At 34.7% G+C, this 17,134-nt stretch overlaps 1 protein-coding gene across 1 annotated transcript; it reads right to left on the reverse strand.

Annotated features, from left to right (window-relative positions):
* Positions 1-15,040: 15,040 nt before the first annotated feature.
* Positions 15,041-16,906, reverse strand: LOC109009826 (probable galacturonosyltransferase-like 1). The gene has a single exon (XM_018990453.2). It carries the CDS (start codon positions 16,666-16,668, stop codon positions 15,547-15,549), a length of 1,122 nt encoding a protein of 373 aa, XP_018845998.1. The 5' UTR covers positions 16,669-16,906; the 3' UTR covers positions 15,041-15,546.
* Positions 16,907-17,134: the final 228 nt, after the last annotated feature.

Genomic DNA, 17,134 nt, shown 5'->3' on the forward strand with positions numbered 1-17,134 from the left:
ATTTACTACATATCATTCTACTTGTCAATTTATTTATTTATTTTGTGTAAAAAATATGAATCTAGTAGGTTGGGATTTGGTTCTGGCCACATACATGTTGTGGGTTCACCAGTTTACCAAGCTTTTAAAAGAAATGTTAATTAATGATGATTGTCCACACCGTAACCACATTGATATGCTTGCGCATGACTGCAAATATCATTTCTCTTTTTGAAAACCAGATACAGTCATCTTACGTCTATAGTTTGTATACCAAGTCAATGAAAAATATACTGAAGTTTGTACTCAATTAAAAGGAAGTTGAATTAAAACATTAAGAGAAATTATGGGATGTAGCATTGAGATGTTTTTGTTTTTCCCTTTTGTCTCTGGTAATTAGTTTAAGAGGAGAGGTAGTGCTCCAAATATACATGGGACGAGCAAGAGATCTTGGAACAGAGACTGCAGACATATTCTCATTACTATTTGTGTTTCTTGCATTTGCCATGACTGTGTATCTCTTAATTGAGAACCATATCGAATTGTATTGTATTTATAATATCAATCTCTACTTGTTCTTCTGATTTGCTTTCTATGAAGTAGTGTTTATATGAGTAAAGAAACACCAAGAAAATTATCATCTTAGTGACAGGAATCTTCACTCCTTCATTCTTCAAGATCGGCCTTTTGGCAAGCCAATCAGTCAAATTCAGTTTTTCCTGAGGAACAGAAATTGAGAGACTAGTTTTGGCTTTCCACCTAGAGGAAGAAGCCAACCGGCTGCCGCAGTGGATCTAAAAAAGTCGTTATTGACACATTTCTGGGTGGACTGAATGAGAGAGCTGATAGAAATTCAAATGCAAAATAAAAACAAATTAATTAATCAAATCACTCGAAATAAATCCGAACTCGTTCTGAAAATAAATGAACCAGAATTTGAAGACGAAATTTAACCTTGGAGATTAATTGGAGACTGATTGACATTTGCAAAAACTCATTGGTTCGACCCATTTGCACATAACATGCACATTTTCCAAAAGCCTATTCCCAAAAATCTCCCACTTTTTTGCCTTTCATGGGAGTCTGGGTCGTGTCTTTAGTACTGCATGTCACTGACAGCTTTGTTTGTAAACCGACTGAACACAAACAAAGACCTTGCTTAAAGAGTACAAAACCTTGTTTTTAAGAAGGAAAAATTTTTGCATCTGCCTACACCGGCACTCACTCAATGCATTGAGTGTTAAAATATATATATATATATATATGTGAAGTGTGTGCCGGGTGTAGGCAGATGCATAGCAAACCCCTTTTAAGAAATTGCCAAAACAACCAAGGCAATGTAATTGCATACGTAGGGGGTGTTCTTTGGGGATTGGCTAACCCTGTGAAAAGAAGAGCCTTAGTGAAAATGTGGAATGATTATTAAGAAAGAACAAACAATCAAAGAGTATTTTAAAAAGAGAAGTGGTCACAAATAGATTTTATAAAAATAAACTTATAAACTGACATAGTTTTATATGATATGTTAGATCTATTTTATAATAAAAGTAGATTTATAATGTAATTTATTATAGCAAGACACATCTTTGTGGATTTATTTTTGTGAATTTTTTTTTACAACACCTCTATAGACAACGGCGCGGCATCGGCTCACGTTAGTTGATATTAAATTAAAAAAAAATCAAAATAGGCAAAAAAAGAGAGGGAAATCAAAATAGCATTCTTCGACGTTGCTTGAGCTGAACTAGAGACACTTCCTCTGAAGGATCTCATTTGTGGTCGCCGTCGTGGGTAGGACCGAACTGGTTGTTGCGGTCGCCATTCGTCACACATTCTAGACCTGAGTTGCGGTAATCGTCGTGGGTTGGACAGAGAGAGGTCTGCTTCTTCCACTGTGATTCAGTTCTTCGGATGTGAGTTTTTTTTTTTCTCTTTTTCTGTTGTTCTTATTCTATACACATTTCTTGGTATTTCTTCATATTTCCTTTTAAAAACTTTCTGTTTGCCATTAGGGTGAGTTGCCCTTCCAGTGATGATTTCTATATGTTTATACTTTTATTCAGAAATTTCGCAGCATCATCTTTGCAAATTGATGAAGTATTTTATTATCTTATCAAGTATCTTCTTGCAATTGAAGGTTAGTGCAGGAGTTCAAATAGAAGTGATGGGTGCAGTTGCTAGTAGCATAGTTGTGCCTCTGTGGAGACTATTTAGGGGAGTTTCAAATACCATAACAACTGTTGAAGCAATTAGGTTCCAATCGTAGTGATTCTGGTTGTGTAATTATAGTCTACTCTTTTGGTTATTAGTCACTGCAATGGATATTGTTGTTTTCTTCTCTCTTGCAAAGTGTTCAAGATATGACAGCAAAGATAGTGGGAAGAGTTCCATAACCTCCCATCATTACTCTAACCAAAAGATATTTAATTGCACTTAAAAGCATAATCTATAAAAAGTAATGAAAATCAACCTGGTTATAAGCCTTTGAGAAACTTGGGTTGGTCCATATCAGCTTATAAGCCTGGTTATATTGTTACAATGGAGGCTGGCTTCGTGAGGGATGGGGATGGAGGCTGGCTTCGTGGGGAAGACGATGGGAATGGAGAAGACGAAGAGAATCCACTTCGTGGGATGAGGATTTCGACTAGGATAGAAGGGGATGGAGGCCACTTCATCTTCGTTTAAATTAAATTAGAAACAACGTTGTTTTGAAATGTGCCATGTAGGATGCGGTGACGTGGGGGTTTCCTAGGTCAGTTATAAGTAGAATTTTTGTTTTTTTATTATAGCTAAAGCATTTCTCCTTTATATTCGAATAGTAGTAGTACACATCTTAGTTCTGATAATTCTCCTTTAGCGTCGACGAAATTGTTTTCAAGATGGTCTTTTCTGAACAACAAATCAAGGAATTATGGAATCATAATTGTTAGATTTCATTTCCTTATTTGTTTCTATTTTGAGTTCCTCTTTGGAACGACCCGGTTGGTTTTGGGTGTTTAAAACCAAAGCACCTGATAATTACATTGTCTTTCTTCATCGTCTGTCGCCCAACACTCACATCCACCGTCGTCCACAGTAGTCAAGTTTCATCGTCATTCACATCAGTGTGTTTGCCTTAGCAGTGTCCATCTCCACTGTCCCCTCAACAATGTCCATCGCCATCGTACCCAAACATGCATCATAGTAATCACAGACCCATTTCAAACATCCCATTTTAGATAATCACAAATCCAATCACAAATCACAAACCAACTCAGATTACAAACTCAAACATGCATCAAATAATCACAAATCCAATTTAGATCACCATTTGTTTTGAACAAAAAACCATAACATAAAAAAATCCATTATTAAAAATTTAATTTATAAGAAATAACATCACCATTGGCCTACATGACTGGTTGCCAGTCGTCGGCTGAGAGGGTGAAGAGTCTAATCGCATCTCGGCTGAGAGGTTGTGGGTTTTTGTCGAGAGAGGTGGAGGGTCAATGCCGGTGTGAGGGTAGGAATTGGACAACGCCAGTGGTGAGGGGAGGGCTTGGTTGTGAGAGGTGGGGGGAGGACGGCAGTGGGGGATTCGCCTTGGGGGGTCTGTGGGTGAGGGGTTCGACTCGAGAGGGTGTGGGGGCAGGGCTTGACGCCAGTGCAAGGTGGTTGCAAGAGGGGGTGGGCAGAGGAGGGCCGCAGGGGGGTTTGCCTGGGGGAGGGTTTGCGGGTGAGGTATATTGCTTGGAGAGGGAAGGATTTCTGGTGGTGGGATTTCATTTTGTTCTCATGAAGATTACTCTGTGGTGCGGTTATAGCGTTGATAAAATGGGGTCCATACGTGACATTTTTTTCATTGGAGGGATGTTATTTAGAGAATAATAGATGGACCAGTTTAAAGTCTTTCTCTTATATTTTATGTGCTGTATTGTTTATTGTTTATTAAGAGAAATGTTACAATGAAACTTTACATCGCATACCTCTACCTAACGAATATGTAATTTTTTATTTTTGTCATTTTATTTAAACACACACATATTTTAAGATAGAATGACAAAAATAAAAAAATTACATGTTGATTATGTAGAGATGTGTAGTATAAGGCTTTCATATAAATTTTTTCTTATTTTTCATACTTGCTCATAATTTTTTTTGTCATTAATAAAATACATTAATTCTCATGATAATTCTTTTTCACATCTCACTAGCCAAGAAGATTTCTTGGTTTATAAGTTTTTTTTTATTCATTTTTTTTGGTGCCTGTGCAACTAGATATATTTCCAAGAAAAAAAAAATCATCCAATAAATTCACAATGTCATTTCCCCAAATTGTTTTACATCTTTCCTTTCAAGTCTTCCAATAGCTTATTTTAACTTGTTTTATTAGTTACATTTAGGTCACGATTAAGTTAACAATTAGAGTGAAGACAACAAATCTCTAATGGCTAATAGGACTATTTACTATCTATATTATAGAGGTTTAATAACATTCATTCTCAACACTCGACAAAGAAATTTTATTTTTGTTCTTTTAATTTTTTATCTAAACTTGTGTGTTAACGTCGTGTTTTGTATGTCTTTGAGGTCTGGTTCCAGCAACTTAGGTCTTCAGAACTGGGCTTGCGAAAATAGAGAATAAGGTAACTGGGAGAAGGTGGCCTTGGGGCCGGAGAGTCTCCAATGCCAAAATTAGTATTGTTTTTTGGAAGTTTGTAAATAAGGAAGAGAGTTTAGATATCAGAGAGAGGTTTCTTGTACCTGAGAGCTACTACTTATACCGAGAGTTTGGGGGGGAGGGGGGGGACAGATCTTTTATGCCCCCATAGAGTCCATGTCCTTTTACTGTTCTTTTTGTCAGAGTCCTGTAATGCGGTATGCCATTGCGACAACTTCGTTGATGTGGCGTGTAGCTCGAGTAGTGGTGCCATTAATGCGGCGTGATTTTTCGATTTTCCTTGCCCTGCTGGCATCCTTGGTGGTCCGTTGATCTCTCCTTGTCAGAGGATAGAGGGTCCCCCTTACTTTCCACCCATTTACGTGGATAGGTACTCAAGAACTGGACTCTGTTCGAGGAGTTTTCAGGTCAGCAAGTCTCATCCCCCTGCAATACGCTCCCTCATAGAGGTTGTGTTCAGGGGGTCTACCTGTGAGCCGGGTCGAAGAGTCTACTTGTTTTGGGTTAGGCTTTCGCTTCTTGTTCCCTTAGTTTTCATTCTCAAGCCTGCTAACACAGGGAGAGGAAAAACCCCTCACATTGTGCATTATGATGAATTTGGGGAACATTGTTGGGTTATTTTATTAATTTGATCAACTTTCATTAAATTCAGTAATGATTTTTTATTCAGTTCCTCTTTGGGTAGGTCTGTCCTATAAAAGGAGTTTATCGGATACCAATTGTAAAGCCTCGGTCCCACACGAGTCAGATAGTTACTTCCTAATACTTAAACTCATTTTTCAATAATATAAAAAAAAGACTCCAAATTTCCAATATCATATAGAAAATTCGATTCAATTTAATTTCCTCAATATAACCAATTTTTCAAAATGTCAAGTCATCATAACACAATAAAATTTCTTAATAAAAATCGACAATACTCATTAAAACTTCCTATGCTTAAACCACTATACTTAAATCATCTCACCCAATGCCTTATAATCTTGATCCTCAGTTGAACCATCAAAATATCTGAAAAATATTGTGGAGATAAGGGGTGAGTTATCAACAACTCAGTAAACAGAGAACATATACTAGCATATAAATATGAATATTTATAAAGTTCGGTATGTAGAACATAAAATTTACTTTCATAATGCAAAAACAACATATTTACTTTCGGAATGCATAAACAAACTTGGTAAAAAAAACATCAGAGTGAAATTTTCAGAAAAACAAATTTGTTCTCAAAAAGAAAATCCTTTGGCATATCCAAATTGAAACATTATACTCATATAATCTCATAGCATCACATCGAGAAAAATACCATGTTTAACCATCATGGTAGGATTATAAACCACCATTATACTCGTGGTTGGGCCTTAACAAAAACAAAACGGAACATTATCGAAATCAGATCACATTCAGATACAAAATCTGAACTTCATGCCAAAGTTTTCATATGATACATCATATCAAAACAAAATATTGAATAGCTTCAGATCATTTCACACGTTCAAAATAAACAGAATCCAAAACATCTTCATTTATTTATAGCAAAAACTTTTAGATTTTCATATTCGCTCTTTTTGCATAGTTCAAAAACAGAATACACAAAATTAGCTCATGTTTACACTAGTCATGACAGAAAATACTTTCTCTTATATAGAATTTATGCATATGCAGAATAACCTCTGAGGTCGTTTTCAGATTTTTTTTCAAAAACAAACATGATTATTTTTAAAGTCAACCTCATTTTATTTCTTTTATACAAAACTAGTATATAAACCCCGCTTACCTGAACTTTTTAACTTTTCAGAATTTCTCACATAGCAGTACTGAACGAAAATCAATCGTTACCTATAAAATAGTCACGTACTCTCATAAATATCTGAAATTAACACAATTTTTCAATACTTACAATTGAAACGCTAAGTAACTGATTTTCCTAAAAATCTAAATTTCGCGAAAGCCTAAAATATCATAAATTTAATCTTTGACCAAAGTATTAAATTATAACTAACTTACTATTGAAAAATCAAAATTGTATCAAAATTCCTTTTCAAGTTATACAACAATAATTATTTAATAAACTAGATCATAATAAAATTACAACATTATCGCTTACTTTTGAAAGAAAACCTTACTTAAAATCAATTTAACTTATCAAAATAATTTTTGTAAATTTAGGTAACTTAGAGTTTACTAACACATGTTAAAAGTTTAAAGTACAATAATGTAACTTGTAACTCAAAGGTAATAATGTAATTTTATTTATTTAGTAAACCAACTATACAATAGCTTCTGTAATACTTTATCATTTGAAAACATGATAAAGGGCATAACAGTAATAATTCTTATTATATTAGGTTACAAAATTACCGATATATATATATATACACATAAAAACTCTTTAAGTCAGCAAACATGAAAAATAAATGAATTGAAGTGCGACGGCATAGACTTACAACTGAAACCGAGATATGCGTGGAGGGGCAAGATGCGACGGGCTGGGCTGGAGGAACTATAGTGACGCAACTGGAGGGCAGAGGAGGGCATGCGGCGGCGAGGCTACCACACTGGGCGGCGAGAGTGAAAGAGGCAGAGAGAGAGATGAGCAGGAGGAAGGGAGTTCGGCATGAGGTAGAGAGAGGTAGCTCACCGTGGGGAACAAAGCGGCGTGCGGCGGACAGGGGGTGACAGAAAGTTTTTCGCCGGCGGTTTCTATGTAACCTTGCCGTGGCTAGTGGCACTGAGAAGGAGTTGAGGAGTGGCTGTAAAGGGGTGGCTCTGTTTCAGGAGTGGGAAAACATGGGAATAAACGGCTGGGTTTTCTGTGAGAAGGGTGGCTCGTGGTGGTGTCAACTGTAGTGGTTTTCGTGAGGTAGGGTGGTGGTGCACGACTAGGTGGACTTGGGAGATGGCTGATGAGCGGGAGGAGGCATGAAGGAGGCTCACGGTGTGCTTGATCTAACGTCGGAAACGGACTGCAGCAGTGGGGTCCTCTCACATTGCAATGGCTTGTGGTTGTTCCGTGCAACAGGGGCTGAAGGAAGTCTGTGAAGGTGGGACGTCGTGAGACGTGGGGGCTTCCTTGGCCGTGATGGGAAACTTCGTGGTGGGTGAATTACTTTTCACTCAGACTGTCTGGATGCCGCGATGGAGGAGTATGGTTTAACGGATGTGGGGCTGGCGACTTGTTGCAATGTGTTTTGGTGGCTGCAGTTTGAGGGAGTGACGATGGTGCTGCTTCACGTGGTGTACTACGGTGGAAGGCAGTGAGTGGCATACGTGGGGCTGTGAGAACTTATGGAAAAAATAGAGGAGCAAAGGAAGAGTTTGTGAGAGTAGTGTGGCACGGCAAATTCAGAGGCAGTTGAGGAAATAGAAAGAAAACTGAAATGAAGTGGTGTGAATGTGGATGAGTTGGTGAGAATAAAAACTAACGGAAAGGAGACAAACACGGGGAGGTAAAACTGAGGAAATGTAGGAGGTAAATGGAGGGGAAAAAAGAAAAGAAAAAATTTACACATCAAAACTATGCCGTTTTATAGGTGTTTGGCTCCTCCACGGGCTGGGTGTTACACCAATAATAAGATGACACTTTAGCATTGCACAAAGATGAAGCCTAAACTTGGTTGCACCATAACAAGAGCATTTGGGTCAATTATAGAAATCCTACTTGAATAGAAACCCTTCACTCTCGAAAAAATCCCTTGGACAGAAAATAGTTGCCACCCCGCTGCACCCCACTGTAGCCTTCGACCAACGCCACACGTCGTACGTCGGTGGAGGAGATTCAGAGTAGACCGACGCACCCCTTCCGATCTTCCGTCGCACACGATAGCACATTCCTCCTTCCAGTTTCACCCTAAAACGAGTTGATTCATACGCTCACTACCCATTCCTTCTTCCAGTTGCCACCGTACGCTGCACCTCCCATTCCTCCTTCTTCATCAAGCACAATCATAATCTAGAGAATGGTAGATATATGCTTCTTTTTTTTGCATGAGCAGCAAGAATACATGTCCACATCAACAAATATAGAAGGGTATTACTCACGGTTGAATTACAATGTGTGCAGGAAATATATCTCAGAATTTAAAACACCACTTTAGATAGTTGTGTGTTGGGGGAAACAATGGCATGCATCTTTGCACTAGCAAGCAAGCGTCTCATGAAACCCGTGAAGGACTAAAAGGATTCTGGCATTTAACTTGGTCCCATTGCTCTTACATATCACACATGTATAATTGAAAGCATAGAGTAATAATTAAGAAACTGGCCATATAACAAATTACACAAAAATTGGCCGTACAACAAACGGGGGTTGAAATTACGCTTCAATGAGAGAGAGAGAGGGGGGGCGCAGGAGGAGGGAGTCCTTCGGGGGGTAGAGAAGAAGAAAATGAGACAGAGAGAGAGAGATGGGTTTCACAGATAGAGGAAAAAAAGAGAAAGAGAAAGAGAAAGAGATGGTTTGTTTCAACAAGAGAGGGGGACGCAGGAGGAAGAGAGAATGTTTGTTTCAGCGAGAGAGAGAGGTGGGACGCAAGAGGAGTCCTTCGGGGGTGGGGAAGAAGAAAATGAGATAGAGAGAAGGGTTTCGTAGATGAAAAAAATCTATTCATCATCTTAACTTCCATCATCCTCTCATCATCCCATGATGTGGCATTAGATGATAAGTTTATAAATGAAATATAATAAATAATCTTCAATCATCTAATAATACATGAGAAGATGATAAAAATTGAGATGATGAATAGTATTACTCATATTTTAAAATGCTTCACACAGGCCAACCCGTGTATGGCATATATGATAGCTTTTGATTGGACTCTATTAAATGGAAAAAACGGATTTGCCTGTGTGAAGTTCCCTCTTTTATTTAAGACTTTTGAATATATCTATTGCAATATGCGCATACTGATAGAAAAAGAGACTGCATGCTTGTATTTACATCGGTTGGACCCTCAGAATTTTTGTTCGGCCCCTGGTTGTCTCGTTGGGACTCCGCAATCTTTGCTAATGTACCTTTCAACTTTATTGATCAAATTTGTCAATTAAAAATAATAATAACAACAAAACAAAGGACTCGTTGAAAGTTTACCTTTTCCTTTAACTTGGTTATTTCACTTGTCAATTCAATCTTTTAAGAAAAGAAAAATATATATAGTGATAAAAATACTCATAATTTTCATTTGATCTGATCTATTTTTTTTATAATTTCTTTCAACTCATTTCAATTCATCTGGTTGTTATAACTTTCTCAAATTCTCACACAAGATAAAATAAATAATTTAATTTTTTTAAATCTTAAAATAAAAATAATATTAAAAAAATATATATTCTAATAATATTTTATTTAATTTTTAATTTTAATTTCATTTCTTCTTATCTGCGAGAACAAAAGTAAAACAAAAAACATAAAAATAGTGATTCAATTAAGGTTGAGATATTATTTTTCCCCTTCCTACTTCCTTCTCCGTGAGTGAAGCAACACAAAATCTAACGATTCAAACCCAAAAGATAGAGAGCCATTGACATGTGTAATAACTGGGAGTATAAGTCTTTGATCTCTCAAAGAAAAAGGAAAAAAAAAGGACTGAAAGCTCTTCCTGATCTAAAACCAGAGCTGCTTAGAATGTTGGGAACCATTAAAAAAAATAGGCAAAAAAAATGAAAAGAAAGGTAAGGCTGATCTAACAGAGCAACTACCCAAAGATGGAGGCAACTTCATGTGAAAGAATAGAGTAAGGAGTAGTGTAGCTTTCAAATAAGCCCCTAATTCAAAACATCAATAAAAGATAGCACACATGGCTGAAAGCTTACTCTGCTTTGCTTTCGTCAATAAAAACATAATATGCTTCCTTTTTTTTCTTATTTATTCAATGAGAGATATTCGCATAAAGTGAGTTCTATAATATTTAATGTTCATTTTATGCTGATTGAAATATTTATACAGAATTTAATTAATGCTATAGGACTCACTCCTTATGCCTGTCTCTTTTCCTCTCGAGGCCCTCAATTTCAGACAATAATTTAGACCTTAATCAGAGAGGGATGTGATCTTATAATTTTTTGTAGGATCAAGATATAGACCTCAATGTATTTAATGTTAGGGTCAACATTGGCTTAAGGTCGGGATGTTCGGAGAATGAGATGAGATAAGATGAAAATTTTGTGAATAATAGTAAGATGGTTTGTGAATAGTAGTGATATAGTTTAAGTTAATTATTTATTATTTATTGTGTATTGGGAAAAGAAAGAAAAAAATTGAATAAAAAATTAAAATATTATTAAAATATAATTTTTTAATATTACTTTTGTTTTAGGATTTGAAAATATTGAATTATTTTTTTATTTTTTATTTAGAAATTTGTAAAAGTTATGTTGATTAGTTTAAAAAAACTCTAATGATTAGTTTAAAAGTGTTTGTGTTTAAACGATCTTCAAAAATGAGATGAGACGAGATAAAATATGTTTCCAAACATCCCCTTAAGGTTGTATATAATGATACGGAACCCACAAACTACTTCTCCCTCCTTGAATTATAGAAAATCTATGAGTCAAAAAATTGTAGAGTTAAATCGAGAAACTAGAGGTCGGAACTCGTTACCCGACTTAACTACCTTTAAATTAAGATGCCGTTTGGATAATAAGATAAAAGTTGAAAGTTGAATAAAATATTATTATAATATTATTTTTTAATATTATTATTGTTTTAGAATATAAAAAAGTTGAATTGTTTATTATATTTTGTGTGAAAATTTAAAAAAATTGTAATGATGAGATGAAACACTTTCATTATCTAAGGAGAGCTGCCCAACAAAATATCCTGATAAGGCTAAATGCCTTTTTTTTCATACATATTTTTAAACATTTTAAAAAAATTCACAACATCGTTAAAAAATATTTAACTAATCACTAAGAAAAAAAAACGAGTATGAGTAGAAATACTCGAGACCCCAATCATTTCTCTTAAATTAATTTCATCTCTACACTAGTGTGATGCCCTTGTCACAATCTTTTTTTTTTTTTTTTTTAATTACTTCCTCTCTACACAAAGCATAAAAGGAAGTCTAACAAAAAAAAAAAAAAAACAAGGAGATAGATTTTCTTCTCTGTTTTTTCTTTCAATCTCTGTAATGGTCAAACAATACATTATAGTTCTGATAAATACAGTCTAAGACAGAAAGTAACATAAACAATAGAAAAACAAAATCATTCCAAATTTCGTTATCAGGCAAGGAAGCATAATCGCAACGCAAGTCGTTTTTTTTTTTACTTTTGTAATGGTCTACCAAAAAGTTGCAGTTCCTGATAGGTACAGCCTAACACAGAAAAATCTACCTTAAAAAAAAAGCAATTGACATTTGAAAATTTAAAAATAATAATAATACCGTTTATTATAATATATAATAAGCAGATCAATCGTAAACTGCTTATAATTAAGCTGTGTAATACTAGGTATAAATTTTAAATAAATAAGTCTCATATAAATTTTTTGTAAAAAAATAAATTTTATTAATAAAAAATAATTTTTTACTCTGTTTTTTTAGATGAAGTTTACTTTTTTTAAGGGTTTATATAGGCTTTATCTATTTAGAATTTGTACAAATTATTTTTTATAAATCATATTTTAAGATAAAAATGAGGCCCATTATTAATAAATATATTTTTTTTTTCGTGAGTCTCAAATTTATTTATTTTTTTAATAAAAAATATACAGAACTTGTACAATTTAACATTATACTAATCATTTCCCTTTAATTAAAAGTTGTTATATTGAATTATGAAATGTCATTTCAAAGGGATATTTCAGCCTATGTTGTTTTTTTCAGCCAAGGTTTGATATACATCCACGATGTATTTCAATTTTCTTTATTCCTCCCCAACTAATTGCCGAAGACCAAACTCATATATAAGGAAGTTAGTTAAATATTAACTCAGAAAAAAAAAGTATGAACATGACTACACACAGCATCAACAATCATTATATCAATTTAATAATTGCCACATGTAACACATTTTAAAGCAATAAATGATGCAATAATCATAGTATTTACAATTATACGACGTTAAATTTATTTTATACGATTTTCTTTTATAATTTCAAATCATGTGATTAGTTTGTATATTCACTTTTCTAATTTTTATGTAGATCAAGCATTTCTCAGACTATAAATTTTAACATTTGAAATATAGAACGTTCTATCCTATAGAATAAACTAAAAATTTTAAGTAGTTCCTTTATTTTCAGGAGTCGTTTGGATTGAGAAATACTTTTAATCCATCTCATCTTATTATTATAATTTTTTCTAATTCTCACATAAAATATAATAAACAATTCAATTTTTATAAATTTCAAAACAATAATAATATTAAAAAATAATATTTTAACAATATTTTATTCTCAATTCATCTCGTCTCAACTCACTATCCAAACAGCTCATTAATCTCTCAATAAAAGTTTTATATTGGTAAGTATTAATTCATATAATATTGAAGTAAATCTTAGGTGAAAAGTTTGGTTGGTTTGCACTTTGCATATTAAATAGTGAATATGAAATTTCATGGATTTGAATGGAAAGGGAATTATAAATACAAAATATCTATTAATCATTATTTTTTCTCATCATCCCATAACAAAAAAATCTTTGAAATTCAAGTCGTTCACACTAGTCATACATACATACATACATACATACATATATATATATATATATATATATATATACATATATGAAAATTCAGCTGAAATCTGACTGGAAAGACGCCTACCAGTTCAAGAATTTGTAAACCAAAAAAAATCTACAATCGATTTGGGAAAATCCCACTATTTTTTTTAAAAAAGTAGCATTTAAAATAATAAAGGCACAACTGGGAATATTTATATTTTTATTTATTTAGTTGTTTTATTTTATTTATTTATTTAATATTATTTTTGGATTTTTTGGGGGTGGTCAATCTAATAAAAGGTGCGCCAACCGTATGTCAGAATACCCACCCCATGAGGCCTTGCTGATCCTGATCATATGCCGTGCATAAGTCTTAAAATCTTAAAGGCATGCCACGTGTTATTCATCTAATTCAATCTTGTTCCTTGCTCTCTTCCCACCCTACCGACACTTTTTTTTTTTTTTTTTGACTTGAAGAAGAGGATCTTACAGGTTGGCTTTTGAATAACTACTGTTCTAATTGACCAATAAAATGTTAATATTTGAAGGAGGCCAGCCATGATTGATGATTATAAGTAATCAATTTTTTTTTTTTTTTAAAATGATGTAATTTACAGTTTTGAACTCGTAAATTTCTATTTTTTTTTTAAAAAAATAGATAAATATAGGATATAAATAAAAAAAATTATTTTTTTAATGATAGACCGTATTTTTTTTAAAAATGAAGTGCGTGAAGTTTATATATTCTAATATTGTATTTAGTATTATTTTTTATATTATTATTAAAAATTTTAATTTATGGTATTGTCAAAGAAATCGGAGATAATAATTAGGTAATGGGTCACTCGGAATTAGGTTATGTGTGATGATCAATATATATATATGGACTCAATTAGCTGGAAATAAATATAATATTAAATGATCATATCTAAAAATAAATATACTTTTGCTTTAAAAAAATGGTAATAGAAAAGTTTAAAATATACTTTTTTCAAAATCAATTTAGGAAAATTAATTTGCCTTAATTTACCATGAAAAAAAAAATTGTTCATGAATTATGGTTAATTAATGAAAGACTACTGATCTTATTAATTTTAAAAAATATTTATAAAGATATTAAAACCATTTAAATATAAAATATCGAAACTCTTCCAATCATGTTCTGATCATGATCATCACTAGTCACATGAGGTATTATTTCCTAATTAATCTCAGGCAAAGACTTTATTCGAATTGGTGGAAGATGCAAAAACATCAGCAGCTGGCTCAAGTGTCTTTCCAGCTGCCACAATCCACCAAGAAAACAAACATATATACATGAATATTACTTTTCGAAACAAGAAAAATGGATCATATATAGAAACTTACAACAAAAAAAAAAGAGGAGAGAAATGATTTGTACACAAATTTCGCGTAATTTCTTTTATAAAAAAATTATTTTTTATTAGTTTAAATTTATTTTTTATTTATTTTTATAAAATATGACGTATAAAATTTATACATGATAGCAATACTCTTGAATAAGAACATAGGGTATTAATTAAAATTATTTTTTTGATTGATTAGTCAGTAGAAACTACACAATCTTTTCAAATGTGTCATAGGTTTGGACTCTCCTGCCTGCATTTTTTGTTCTCATATAATTCCTTTGATTTAGACTATGTCTATAGTACACTGATCTCCGGCCAACCAAATGATCATCAGCTGCAGAAAAAAATGAAGAAAATGGAAAATCTTAACTCAAAACACTAATTCCAATGAAGTAGATCAAAGATTTGCTGAGAAGGTTTCAGAAAAAGAGATGAAATTATTTACATATTTGTTCTCTCTCTTCAAGATCTAAACCAAGCAAAAATAGCTCTTTTGCTGTACAGATCATAGAGTTTGATACAACTATCATATATCCTTGATTGCAAATAGATTAATGAATCCCATTTCTGGGAATTCGAATCTTCTCTGGCCTTATTATTGTACAAAGGTAGAACATTAATGAAAGTTGGGGAGAGATCATGTGTTTGATATTTATTTTTGTTTTATTTTGGTATATGTTCTGAGCTCCAGGCCTGCTGGGTTTGAACTTTGAATCCTGTATATGATCTACAAGAACAAAAAAACTCCTTGCCTTGCAAAAAGACGTACGAACGGTTTTGATTCTTTCTTCTTCCTTTGGCCCTCCGACTAAACAGGCGCCAGAGAGAGCATACTCCAAGTTTTTTATCCTAAAGAGCAGTGTAATTTCTGCACTTGTTAAGAATCCAAAGAAAATGGAGTCTGCAACAGATCGTATGGCGCCCAAAGAGCGTCCAATGGGCAAGGCCGGTTCGCGTCTAGTCTTGCCCAGGGCTTTCCTTTCCCGCTCCAATGCAAGAGACTCACCGGACCAGGGTGTAGATCCCGGCAAAGTCCCCGAAAGTTGTCGCCGCCGAGTCCGTGCTGGTTCCACCTGTGATTCACAGGAGCTATGTTACCGGCAAACACGAGCAGAAATGGAGGCAGAGATCCCAGTTCGTATAACCTCATCCTCTTCTGGAGCTCCATCCACTCCTCGATCCTTCTCGTGTACTCTCCAGCTCTCCACCGGTCAAGATCGATCACCATCACGCCGGTATTGAAGTAACAAGCTTTACGGTTGGCGAAAGTCAGCGACAAAGATGGATTGGACCAAAACGTTGGGGTGAAATACGATGTGAAATTGGCATTGCAGTACTCTGGAGCGGCGAGGACGGAACTCTCACCCAGTGGGGTGGCGGCGAGCTTGGCAATGTCGTCAACGAGGATCAGGTCGGAGTCGAGGTAAACCACTTTACGAACGCACAAAGGCAAGAGATTTGCCAAGTAGCTGCGAGCGTAGTTGAGAGGACAGTCCAAGGCGGAGCGGATGGAGGTAGAGATGAGGCCGGAGACATGAGAGTCATCGAAGCGGTAGACTTGAAATTTGAGGTAAGGGAAGGAGTGGGCTAGGGTGGCGCGCAGGAGGGAGGTGTTTGCAGAGGCTGAGGCGACGAAGTGGAAGAAGATGTTTTCTGGGCAGGAGCAGTGTTGGAGGACGGAGAGGATAGCAGCCATGGAGCCCCGGATGTATTGGGTGTCCAGAGTCATTGCTACATGTACAGCTCTATCAGAGCAGACATTGTTCTTGTGGTTGATGTTATGGCGGCTGCTCTCATCATCTTCTTCTTCTTCTTCTGCATCATCTTCTTCGAGGTAGTTGGTTATGGAAGAGCAATCCGGGGAGTTGTAGAATTCTGGGGCCTCTTTGAATTGCTGGGAGAGAGTGGTGGTGGCATTAATGGTGGCAGTGCTGGCTATGAAGGAGGAAAATAAGCAAGAAACGAAGATCAGGAAGAGAAGGAAAGGTGGTTTAGGCATGGTGTGGAAGCAACAGAAATCTGAGAGACAGATCAGAGTTGGGAGAGGGAAGAACTATAGATGAAAAGATCTGAAAAAAGCAAAGCTTTTTATATTATTGGGTGTGAGGTTGTAAAGTTTGAAACGCGGTTTTGTTTAAAAAAAAACAATGGAGAGGCTGAGAGAGTCAAGGGCCTTTTTTGTTTTTTGTTTTTTGAGTTTAGATGGTTTTTGTATTGCTCAGGGAAACTAAAAATAGGAAAAGAAAATGGTTTTTGTACCTTTTTGTTGACGGATTCCCTCAGCTCCTACATCTCTTTCTCAGATTTACATTCTACTTTATTTCATAGGAAGAAAGAGAGAAAAAATATGGGGCTTGAAACTTGACACAAGCAGGAAAGGATAGGGGGTTGCTTTAAGGTCCAGAAAATGTTTTAAAGAAGAGAAAAAAATCAAAGAGTTTGTGGTATATATATATATTTCTACC

The sequence above is a fragment of the Juglans regia genome, chromosome 6, assembly GCF_001411555.2.
Source record: "Juglans regia cultivar Chandler chromosome 6, Walnut 2.0, whole genome shotgun sequence".
Classification (NCBI taxonomy): domain Eukaryota; kingdom Viridiplantae; phylum Streptophyta; class Magnoliopsida; order Fagales; family Juglandaceae; genus Juglans; species Juglans regia.

Excerpts from the sequence above, each read along its gene's own strand:
- LOC109009826 (XM_018990453.2), bottom strand. The coding sequence starts at position 16,668 with ATGCCTAAACCACCTTTCCTTCTCTTCCTGATCTTCGTTTCTTGCTTA.